The 12,513-nt window shown below is 34.4% G+C and overlaps 1 protein-coding gene across 3 annotated transcripts in view; it reads right to left on the reverse strand.

Annotated features, from left to right (window-relative positions):
* Positions 1 to 533: 533 nt before the first annotated feature.
* ATP2B1 (ATPase plasma membrane Ca2+ transporting 1) overlaps positions 534 to 12,513 on the reverse strand; it is a 131,724-nt gene continuing 119,744 nt past the window's right edge. For 2 of the 3 annotated variants that reach the window (XM_067697518.1, XM_067697517.1), the window contains one exon: positions 534 to 3,805. In XM_067697518.1, the coding sequence (XP_067553619.1) occupies positions 3,494 to 3,805 (312 nt within the window). In that variant the 3' untranslated portion in view covers positions 534 to 3,493. The remainder of the gene's footprint in view (positions 3,806 to 12,513) is intronic. The other variant, XM_067697519.1, reaches the window with a different exon arrangement.

Here is a 12,513-nt window from a genome sequence, read left to right on the forward strand (position 1 = left end):
ATAAATATGGTACTTGTATATACTCATTAACTGAGTATATGATTAACTCAATAATTTTTACTGATGGAAAAATATGGTATTAATAATCATTTAAAGTTTTCTCAGTATTTCAACAAAGTTGCTAACTTATGTTAATAATTTATTATAAAAACCAGCTGAGGGCAATTTGATTAATTTTGTTACCCTAACGTTCAGATAATTGCTATTGACAACTTTGCATTAGTTAATGAAAAAATAAGGTCTTACATTTAATGTGAAAAACTAATCTTTCTTAAAACCCAAACATTATTCTCCCCTGGACTGCAAAAATTATCTCTTGTGCTACAAAGATTGAAGACAGTGGGTAGGAGAGTAGGGACAATACACCCACTTTCATTCTAGGGGCAAGATCATGCATATTAGAACACAGCCATAACATTTCAAGTACATTACAGAATTTTCATCAATTAGGTCTTTAAAATTTCAAGTAGAAAAAAAGAATTCCCAAATATGATGTTCAAATCAATTTAAATATTCAAAAAGTTCAGTCCCCATTCAGAAACAGATAAACAGTATATTTATTAAATGAGTTAAGACAAATAAACTTTACAAATAGACAAATAATAAAAGGCTCAGTGGCTAAAATAGATGGTAAGCATCATTGAAAGAAATCAACACCATCACGGTATCTCAGTTGGCTTACACGTGTAAAAAGAAATTTTCAAAGAGCAATTTCACAGAAATGAAGCCAGTTTTTTTTTTTTTGCTTATAAACAAATCACCATTTCTTGGTTCAAAACTGACATCTGTTATGAAAATTACCATATCACATATTTATAAGATGACAAGGAGTAACTCATCTTCAAAGTGCAAGTAAGTCTATTTACAACCACAAAAAAGGCAATGATGAGGAGAAAAAGATTTTTAAAAAATATACAAAGATTAAAAACATTTGGGATGCAAAATTAAACAATTTTTTGGTTAGAGGATAAAAGAGAAAACGTGATTGAATTACAGATGCTGATTTCAGCTATACATACTATATAATGGGATCCAAGATCTTTAACAGCTTGTTTGCATTTTTTTCCACTTACATAATGCTCTGGAAATTTCTGGTAGAAATTACAGTGTCTCAAAGAGAGAAATACACACTAAGCATGTCTTGCTACTACTTCATGGATGTCAATAAGACCCATTTATGGATTAGAGTTGGTGTAAAAAGCCATTGCCTTGAGTTGAAAAATGAATACTGTAAAAGCTCAATACAAATCCTCCAAAGCACATGCATTTCTAAATCTTTTGGTAATTACATTCATATTTAAGCATAACCAAAATAAAAAAGAAAACTGAAAACATTTCCCTTTTCTCTATTCCCTATGCCTTGTAGGCTCTCCAGTTGATAGGGTAAATTTTTAGAGCTGAAAGGGTTCTTCAAGATAGTCTAGTCCACCACCCTCATTTAGGGTAAATGATTTCCCCAAGGTCATGCAGCACGTTAATGGCAAAATCAAGACTAGAAACCAGGTCCTGACTCCTAGCCTCGTATGCTTTCCAGCATATCATGCTACCTCTTTTTACAGTATGATTTGCTATAAATACCTGATGAATAATGTACAGTTACAAATGCTGACAGAGCCAATGTTCTTCTAAGTCTTGCAGAGGCTAACTGCAAAGGACTGATGGAGAGAAAAAGATTCTCCCCCACCCACCAAAAATATCAAGCACCATCAACTAAATGTTTCTTTGCTGGGTCAGCACTCTCAGATGTTGTAGTAGTCCTCGTAAACTTTATGTCAGCCTGAGGATTGTATATCTGATGCAATCTGGGCCCTAACACAATGCCAGTTCCTAAAAGGTAAAGACAAGAGGCAAAAAGGGGGAGAAGGTAGACAAAAGAAAAAAAGACTTAAAGACTCCAACTGGCTTACAGATGGGCATTCCAGCATATGGTTAATTATTACATCTAAATATGTATATTTTTAGGACCTTTCCCACCTTTTCACATAATCTCATTTTACCTAATTTGTTATTTGGCCACTTAAGAATGAAAACAAATGTATCAAAGACAATGGTGGTCATTATTTTTTTTAAACTGTGAGACTATTTTAGGCAAACTAAACTCTATGAGGAACATGTCAAACTGCAATGATTTCCTTAATTTGGTTCTGTTAGACCTGCCACCAAGGAATTAAAGGGGGTACTTCATGGGGCTGTTACCATCTTGAAATTTATTCCAATTGTGGTTAAAGAGAACAGACCGATGCACCATATATGTAGAATTGAGTAAAGAAGCTGAAATTTCTTTTTAAAAAAACATCGCTGTGTATTTATTTAATAAAAGGGCATATTTATTTATGTTTACAAACAAGTTTCAAAAACAAAAGGAAAACATGTATGCTTCTACTTATTAACCTTTTTCAAAATGCCAACAGCCCTCATGCTATATGAAGGTTTCTAAGGATTTATTAGAAAAATCAATACAGTTCACTCACAGCTCACCAAGACATCACTGAACTAACATGTTTAGACAAAAACAAAAAGGACTAAAGTTCTCTTGTAGTTTGATAGTTTGATTTAATTTGATTTGCCTGAAATAACAAAAGCATTTCAAGCATCTTTCATTATGTAGTTGATGTCCTGCATTAAACAATCTACTAAATTCTGAACAAAGGTTATTAGCAAGTTTTCAAAAATTTTAAAAATTAAACAGTTGTTTCAAAACCATTAAGTAGTAAATGTATTTAAGAAACTAATTAGGACAGATGCCATAACTTCATTAGAACACCACTGCTCATGTTTTTTTGTTTTGTTTTGTTTGTTTTTTGTTTTTTTAAACAAAGCATTAGTGTTATCTATTTGGCTATTAGTATTAGCAATTTATCTACAATATTTAACAAGGTAAATTGTAGGCAAAAATTTAGTACAGTTTCAATAGAAACACCCCCCCCTTTTTTTCCTGAAAATACAGCAGTATTTGAAGGACTAATTTTTCTCTGCATCAGTTATAAGGAAGCTTCCCATCTATGAACAGGAACAAAAAAAGTATCTACAAACCTTGTAAACAGATCTGTATCATTTATAAACATAAATAATCCAAATTATTAACAGCCAACAGCAGAAATTAAAGCATCAATTCAATGATCCAGGGCTCTTTGCTTGCTTGCCCAGCTTTACTCCTCCCTCTCTCCCATCAAGGATTGAGATAAACTAAAGCTTTGCTAATACACTGTTCAGGACCATTCTTAGGTTCTACTGATGATCCACAGGTCAACTTAAGCTGAGTTACTGTTTCTGTCAGTTCATTTCTCCCACCCCCCAAAAAGCACCCTCAGTCTGGCAGAAAGCTTTGCTTTTTTTTTTTTTAAAAAAATAAATCTACATTCGTACAAGTGTGTCTTCTGTTGAAGTCCAAAGACAAGAATACTATCTTGTCCGTCACAATATGTGAAAAGACCCAGTTTCAATTTGTTTCTTTACAATGCAGCTAGCTAGTGTGTTAACATTCAGCTTACAATCAGAGTGATGTTTCCAAACTATGTAGTGGGCTTCCTGGGGATGAAGAGGTAGCAGACTTGTTCATTTCTATTGTAAGGTAAATCCCGCTGTCAACAGCATTGTTATTTTTGTTAGGAGAGGGTGGAGGACTGGAGTTACGTTTTGTAGGAGCATCATCTTCAGCATCAGTGTCATCAATAAGGGGGATATGAGGCTCTGAATCTTCTATCCTAAACTCAGGATGTGTCATAAAGTTGTGAATTGAACTTCTTGATTCCGGTTTTTCTAACCCTTCATATAAAGAACTACGAAATGCATTCACCACTCGAATCTGTAAACATCAGAAAACACAGAAAGATTATCAGTACGTCATTAGCTTAATTTAAAAATGGTTCATTTATGAGTTTGAATCCACAAACAGCTAGGTATGAGTGAATCATATTTGCATGTAATGCAGTGGAACTTGCAATACACTGTAAAAAAAAATGAATATTTTAGTAGGACACTACAGACCAACAAAACCACATACTCTAAGAATTAAGAGGTGTAGAATTCAAAGTAATACTAAGAAAATCTCATTGTCACTGGCTAAGAATTTAATAGCCATTTTATAGGATTTTTTTCCCTAAAAAAACAAAATCAAACAAAACAAACATAAAATTAACCATACACAGCTTTAGCTAATTTTTTAAATGAAAAAAATTATAATTTTTGAAAACAATTCAAATAAGTTAAACAAAGTCAAGCACAGAGGGTTACTATTAATCATGCTAGGAATTAGGGTGTCACCGACTATGAAAAAGCCAAGCAAATATAAGCTGAATGTCACAATGAACTCACATCTACCCCACTATGCCCTTAATTAAAAAATAAAAAGACAAAACCCAAATAAATATCTATAAAATGCCATTAAACAGCTATAAATATTTGAGTATATGCCATTTGTCAGTCAAGTGTTAGTGTTTTTCTCTATAATAATAAAACAAATAAATTTACATACTAAACTTCATTGGAAAGAACAGATTTAAAACAAAACAAAAAGCCCTCTGGGATCCTTCTGTGAAAAATTTCCCGAGGAGAAGACACAAAGTCTTCTAGCGTTTTCACCCTTAAATATATAGCTCAACAATTCACCTTCCTTCTCAGAAGTCTGCTGTATGGATGAAGAGAGGTTAACAAATAATTGACTCAAATACATTCCTGCACATACTGACGTTAGGTCTCATTAACCCAGTGTTGTAAATAGTTTAAAAAAAAAAAAAGACAAAATCCAAATAGCTGAGCATCTAGTATACATCAATTCAAATAGTGTTTGCCTTTGCTTTCTAATGAATCCTGTTTAGCAATGAAGACATCATTTACTCATAGTTAACAGAAGTAACTGATACTGATATTCCAAAAAAAAGATCACTAAAGTCATCTTATAAGTCACTAAATTCACCTCATAAGACAATGGCATTGAAAAAATTAATTTCTTCACAGGGATATTTGAATTTATTTTTTTGAAAATGTAGCAGTTTATGCCTACTTTTTACTGTATATATTTAAGGCATACAAGACTATTTGATATACATCTACACTATGAAATAATCATTACAATCAAGTTAATTAACATATCCACTACCTCACACAGTTATCATTTGTGTGTGTTGAGAACACTTGGGATTGTACCCTCCTAGCAAATTTCAAGTATACAATACAGTATAGTATTGTTACCTGTAGTCACCATGTTATACGTTAGATCTCCAGAACTTATTCATCTTGTATAACTGAAATGTTGTACCCTTTGACCAACATCTCCCAATTCCCCCTCCCTCTAGCCCCTGGTAACCACCATTCTACTCTGCTTGTATGAGTCTGACTATTCCAGATCCCCACTTCTAAGAATTTGTCCAAAGGAACTGAAATCAAGATCTTGGAGCGATTCCTGCACTCCTATGTTCACTGCTGTCAGTGGCCAGTAGGCATAGAGAATACAAACTGGAGGACCAGCCAGCAAGTCTGGTTAGTGATGAGAGCTGCTCAAGATGACTCTCAAGTTGTTGCTTATTTGACTTGGTTGCTGGTATTGCTAATGGAGCTAGAGAAGCAGTTGAGATGTTTTGTTTTGACCAGTCTGGGTAGAAGGGAGTAGTGAAGAATCAAGGGGAAAATAAAAATCAATTTTTGAAACATGTTAAATTTGGGGAGCTGCAGAACATCCAAGTGAAAATATCCAGAGCTCAGAAGAAAGGTATGGGTTTAAGTTAGAGATTTGGGAGTGGGCAAAGCTCTAGGAGGGGCAGTGTAAAGAGTTATAAGCAGGTGAGTGCAGTGAGTATATTTGTATAAACAATTACACTCACACCTGTGGCAGGTGAAATTAGATTCCTTTTTACCAAAGCTTTCCAATTTTGCTAAGATTTTTTTTCCTATCTAACAAAATGTATTAAGTTACCCTAGAACATCGAAGCTTGAAAGGATATTCGAGATAGGTTATTTCAACCACTACAAATAATGAAACTGAGCAACTAAGGACAGGTGGCTGCCTTGCTGGGTCACTACAAATTAGTGCCAGAATGTCTTAGAACCAAGCTTTCTGTACTCCCAACTCCAGGTTCTTTCAAGTCAATAAAAGAAGAGAACATATGGACATCAGCTTTACAAGTAACTTCAGTAGAATAAGATACTTCCTAAGATTTAGGTCAGCACATTACAAGGACAGCTTAGAAATGCTGCAAAGCAATACAATTTTCAATAAACAGTTCTCACATTAGGCACACACAATAACATCTAGAGTAACTAGGGGCCACTGAGCCAGATTTGCTTTACTTTCTACTCATAAATAAGAAAGCACTCTCGATCTAAGGCGTGACACTGACCTAGTTTATACTTGCCCTCATCTCTGTTACCTTCTATAGGTAAAATTCTCACAGTACTGTAGTAATTCTGAGTAATTAAAAAGTGCCAACTGTGTGCATTATACTGTAGGTAGACAGAAAACTATTTTAATACCACAAAGAAATCAGTTTAAGCAGAAAATGATTACCCATCTTTGACAATCCAACCCTTATTGTTTACCTAGTCTTTTAACTCAATTCTTTTAATAGCTATTAAGACCTACTATGCACAAAACTATAGCTCCTAAAATTGTAAGAATTAAGAAAAATTCAACAATCCCTATGTCAAGAAAATTTTTTAAACAGTAAATTATTGAGGAAAAAAATCAGAGGCATGAATGAGGCATATATGGCAAACAAAAAATTGAAATGATTATTATGATCATAAAGTAATTTTAGGAAACTGAATATGTAAGCATTACATTAAACTTTAAGTAACAAATCAAATTAAGATCATGTACCCTGCTAAACCACCCATTTTCTTAAATATAATCCTAACTTTTGATAGTAGAAAATATTACTGCCCAAAACATCGTATGTAAGGAGATGGCTTTAAACTATGAGGCTACTTAATCAGTAGCTGATATATCTTACCTTCTACAACAGACTGCCCATTTCTGAAATTTGTATTCATCACTACCTTTATTATGTGCACCATAAAGAATTTCAATGGTAAAGTAAAAGATACTGTGCAACAGGGAGTAAAATTTGAGGTTGCTTTTCAAAGCTGTGTACTTGCATATCAAATTTTCTCAAAGTGAGACTCACCTGTGTAATATATAATGTTAATTACCTGGAATGGGGTTGGAAAACATTTTCTGTAAAGGGCCAAATAGCAAGTATTTTAGGTTTAGTGAGCCATACGGTCCCTGATGCAGCTACTCAACTCTGCCTTTGTAGTGTAAAACTACCAGACAGTAATTAAATGAATGAGCATGGCTATGTTCCAATTAAAAACAGGCAACAGGCCAGATATGGCCCATAGGCTATGGTTTGCCAATCATTTATCTGGAAGTCCAAATTTTCTCTCAATTTCTCCTTTCCAGGAAGGCGTAACTATTGATTTAGCAAAAGAATTTACTAACCGTGAAGACTGATATTAGAAGGATACACTTTATAAAGAAAAACTATAGAAAGTTTCCTCTTCAGATTTTTAGAAGATCTGACTAATAAGTGAGGAAAAAAAGATGCCCTCTCCAGAGATGTTACAAGCCTAGTATATGACAAAGTTGAAATGGATTATAATTTCTTCATTTAGCACAGTAAAGACTCCAGATGAGTCTTTGAGGATAGTGGGGGAGGGGGAGGGACAAATTAGGAGTTTGGGATTAACATATACACACTGCTATATATAAAACAGAAAACCATGAGGACCTACTGTATACCACAGGGAACCCTATTCAATATCTTATACTAACCTATAATGGAAAGGAATCTGAAAAAGAATACATATATGTATAACTGAATCACTTTGCTGTACACTTGAAGTTAACACAACATTGTAAATTAACTATACTTCAGTAAAAAAAAAAAGCTTAAAAAAAAAAGAGTCAAAGAAGTCTGACAAACACAGATATTTCTAAGATTATTTTATATTAGGACAGGAAACCAGTGAGGAATTTAACCTTTCATTAAATGTATTAACACCATTACCCTCACTATATGTGCCCAGCAACTCACAGGTTTCATATATAGTTGTGCATCAGAAAAGAGCACAGAGCACATCACCTGAAGCAGGTGTGGGTGGCTATGTCTTCAGAGTTTGTGCTTGATTTGATATTTAATATAAAGCCTGGAATACAATTATACAGAGAAATACAATAAATATGATACACCTAAGGTCATGTGATACCACTCCAAGTGAAAGAAGTCAATTACTTAAAATTTTCTGAAGTAAAAATAAACAGAATATATACCACCTAGGAGATAAACTTGTCAAAAAAAGTTTAGCATAAAGCTAATCAAGAGAAAACAACCAAATCCAGAATGCAGGACACTTTATAAGACAATTTGCCTCGATTTTTTAAAAAAGTCAATGTTACGAAAATTAAAGGTAGAGAAAATGGATCCAGGTTAAAGGAAACTGAAGAGTCATAAACACATGTTATTGAATGTCTTTCCTTCGATCCTGGATCAAAAAAGCTATAAAGGACATTTTGGGGGCAACTGGAGAAATCTGAATATGGACTGTATATTAGATAAAATGGTATCAAAGACAGATTTCTTGGATGTGATTATACAGTATGATTATATAGGAGAGCACATAGTGAAGTATTTAGAGATGGCATTTATGATATCTGCTACTTACTTTCAAATGGCTCAAAAAAAGTATATATTAATATTATATAAAGTAGACATCATAAAATATTAGGAAGTGGTAAATCCAGGTGAAGATTATTCATATATTAATCTTTCAACTTGTCTGCCAGTTTGAAATTTTTCAAATTTAAAGTTTTGAGGGGAGGGATTAAGTCTCAGTTTGGCTCCTTCTTGTGGGATATAAACAGATGTTTACTTTCCATTCTAGCCCCATCAACTCCTTACTTTCCATTACTCCTTTAGTATCAAACTACATCAGTTGAGGTCTGCTTTCCCCAGTCGACAAATTCTGTCAGGTCAGCTTGGGAATCATTTCCTTTCGGTAATTTTTCCTGACTTCTCAGGGTGGGTTAAGGACCCTGTTATAATATTCTCTGTTTCATCACCATGTAGAAATCCCCAACTCCTTGTTTGCTTCCCTTACTAGATGACAAGATCTGGAGGTTCTAGCAGCCTTGGCATATAGTAGGCCTTCCACTGTTCATGAAATACAGCTAAATGAACATTAATAGTAGGAGATGAAGGGATGAGTGGTAATATGTCCTCGAAAACCAGGAATAATGTGAAATCCATAGGAGGGAGGCATGCAACTGACATCAGCCATCCCAGGAGTAAGGCCAGGCAATTTGCATACACCATTTCATTCAGGTAGGTAGTACCACAGTAATTTCTAAAAGGAAGATTCCTATCTGTCCACGTATGTAAATTTAACATCCTGTCTAAATGTTACAGGGTCAGTTTGTCTTTACAGCACTTCTCTGCTCTTTGCTCTACATCATGTTGCCTCTGCTTATTAGCCATGGACAAGTTATTTAAACTCCAAGTCAGTTTTCACACCTATAAAATGGGGATAGTTCCTGTTCTGCCTGTTTTGCAACACTGTCAAAAATAACAAATGAAAATTACTTAAGCAAAGAGTGAACAGATAGGCTCTGCATAAACAGCATTGTTTTCTCCCCTCAATTCATCCTCTCCCCAGCTTCCCAATGTTCCTCTAGTCCTTAATTGGCTAAAGACCAAATGGAAAAGATAGGTTTCTGGCCAAATCAGGTATCTTAGCTGACTTCAAGGGTAGGCATGAGGAATGGGTGGGTTTGTATCTTTAATGCCTCTAATATACTAAGAATCCACCATGGACTCAAGACACTAATTCAGAGTAAGAACGATATAGGTTATAAGACTTCTGGAGAGTTTACTAAAATCCTTTTACTAAGTCATTTACTAAAAACCTGAAAGAAAATCTGTCATTCTAGTCAATTAATGAAAATTATGACTTATAATAATTAATCAGTATAAATCACATGATCATCTTTCAACAGATGCAGAAAAGCACTTGATAAAATTCAACATCCATTTATGATAAAAGCTCTTAACAAAACAGGTACAGAGGGAACATACCTCAACATAATGAAGGGACAAACCCAGAGCTAACATCATACCTAACAGCAAAAAGCTGAAAGCTTTTCCTCTAAGGTCAGGAACAAGACAAGGATGTTCACTCTTGTCACTTTTACTCAATATAGTACTGGAAGTCTTAACTAGAGCAATTAGGCAAGAAAAAGAAACAAAAGGCATCCAAATTGGAAAGGAAGACATAAACCTGTCACTGTCTGCAGATATTATATATAGAAAACCCTAAACACTCCATCAAAAAACTGTCAGAACTAATAAACGAATTCAATAAAGTTGCAAGATACAAAATCAATATGCAAAAATCTGTTATATTTCTTTACACTAATAACCTATTTGAAAGGGAAATTAAGAAAACGATCCCAGACTTCCCTGGTGGCACAGTGGTTAAGAATCTGCCTGCCAGTGCAGGGGACACAGGTTCAAGCTCTGGGCTGGGAAGATCCCACATGCTGAGGAACAACTAAGCCCGTGTGCCACAACTACTGAGCCTGCGCTCTAGAGCCCACAAGCCACAACTACTGAGCCCACGTGCCACAACAACTGAAGCCCACAGGCCTAGAGGTCAAGCTCCGCAACGAGAAGCCACCGCAATGAGAAGCCAGTGCACCGCAAGGAAAAGTAGCCCCCGCTCACTGCAACTAGAGAAAAGCCCATGCGCAGCAACGAAGACCCAGTGCAGCCAAAAATAAATTAATTAAAGAAAAAAAAATCTCATTTACAACTGTATCAAAAAAATAATAAAATATCTAAGAATAAATTTAACCAAGGAGGTGAAAGACCTGTATATCGAAAACTACAAGACATTAATGAAAGAAACTAAAGATGACACAAATAAATGAAAAGATACTCCATGTTCACAGATTGGAAGAATTCATATTGCTAAAATGCCCACATTACCCAAAGCAACACAGATTCAATGAAATCCCTATCAAAATTCCAATGGCATTTTTCACAGAAATAGAACAAACAATCCTAAAATTTGTATGGAACCACAGAAGACCCAAATAGTCAAGGCAATCTTGAGAAACAGAAACAAAGCTGGAGGCTCCCTGATTTCAACTATATTACAAAGATATAGTAATTAAAACTGTATGGTACTGGTATGAGTTTGCATAAAAATGGACATATAGATCCACGGAACAGAACAGAGACCCTAGAAATAAACCCATGCACATATGGTCAATTAATTGACAATAAAAGAGTCAAGAATATACAATGGGGAAAGACAGTCTCTTCAATAGATGGTGTTAGGAAAATTGGACAGCCACGTGCAAAAGAATGAAACCGTACCACTATTATCTCACACTACACAAAAATGAACTCAGAATTGATTATAAAGACTTTAACGTTAGACCTGAAACCATAAAACTCCTAGGAAAAAAACATAGATGGTAAGTAAGCTCCTTGACATAGGATGATGATTTTTTGAATCTGACACCAAAAGCAAGAAAAGCAAAATTAAACAAGTGAGATTACATCAAACTAAAAAGCTTCTACACATTAGAGAAAACTATGAACAAAATGAAAAGGCAACCTACAGAATGGGAGAAAATATTAGCAAATCATATATCTGATATAGGGCCAATATCCAAAATATACAAAAAACCTGTACAACTCGATAGCAAGAAAACCAAACAATCCAATTAAAATACGGTCAAAAGATCCAAACAGACATTTTTCTAAAAACTATCTACAAATGGCCAATAGGTAAATGAGAAGATGCTCAATATCACTAATCATCAGGGAAATGCAAAATCAAAACCCACAATGAGATATTACCTCACATCTGATAGAATGAAACAGAAACAACCTAAGTGTCCACTGATGAATGGATACATATGGTGTATACACACACACACACACACACACACAAACACAAACAGAGGAACATTATTTAACCATAGAAAAGGAAATCTTGATATTTGTGAAAACACAGATGAACCTTGAAGGCATTATTATCCTGAGTGAAGTAAGTCAGACAGAGAAAGACAAATACCATATGATCTCTCTTATATGTGGAATCTAAAAAAAAGTGAAACCCAAACCAAGCTCATAGATACAAAAAACAAACTGGTTACTGTAAGAGGTGGGAGGTGGGCAGTGGTGTGAGAAATGAGTAAACTTAAAAAAAAAAAACAAAACTGAAAAAAAATTAAAAGAAATGCACTTTCCCTACTTCTTTGGAAAACTTAATAGAACATTTTCTTATCTAGGAAACAATTCTAAATTAAATTGATTATATAAATGAAAAAACCCACATACATACCAAAGAACTTTGAAGCTTATACAGGGATGCACTCTCAAAACAAAACAAAATAAATTAAAAATTCACAGCAAGGCCACAAAGTCCAAGCTAAGAAGGCAAACACCTGGCTATATGCTCAGAACTTTTCTTCAGGGTACTAACTTACTTTACAAACTGAACAAG

The sequence above is a fragment of the Pseudorca crassidens genome, chromosome 11, assembly GCF_039906515.1.
Source record: "Pseudorca crassidens isolate mPseCra1 chromosome 11, mPseCra1.hap1, whole genome shotgun sequence".
In the NCBI taxonomy this organism is placed as follows: Eukaryota; Metazoa; Chordata; class Mammalia; order Artiodactyla; family Delphinidae; genus Pseudorca; species Pseudorca crassidens.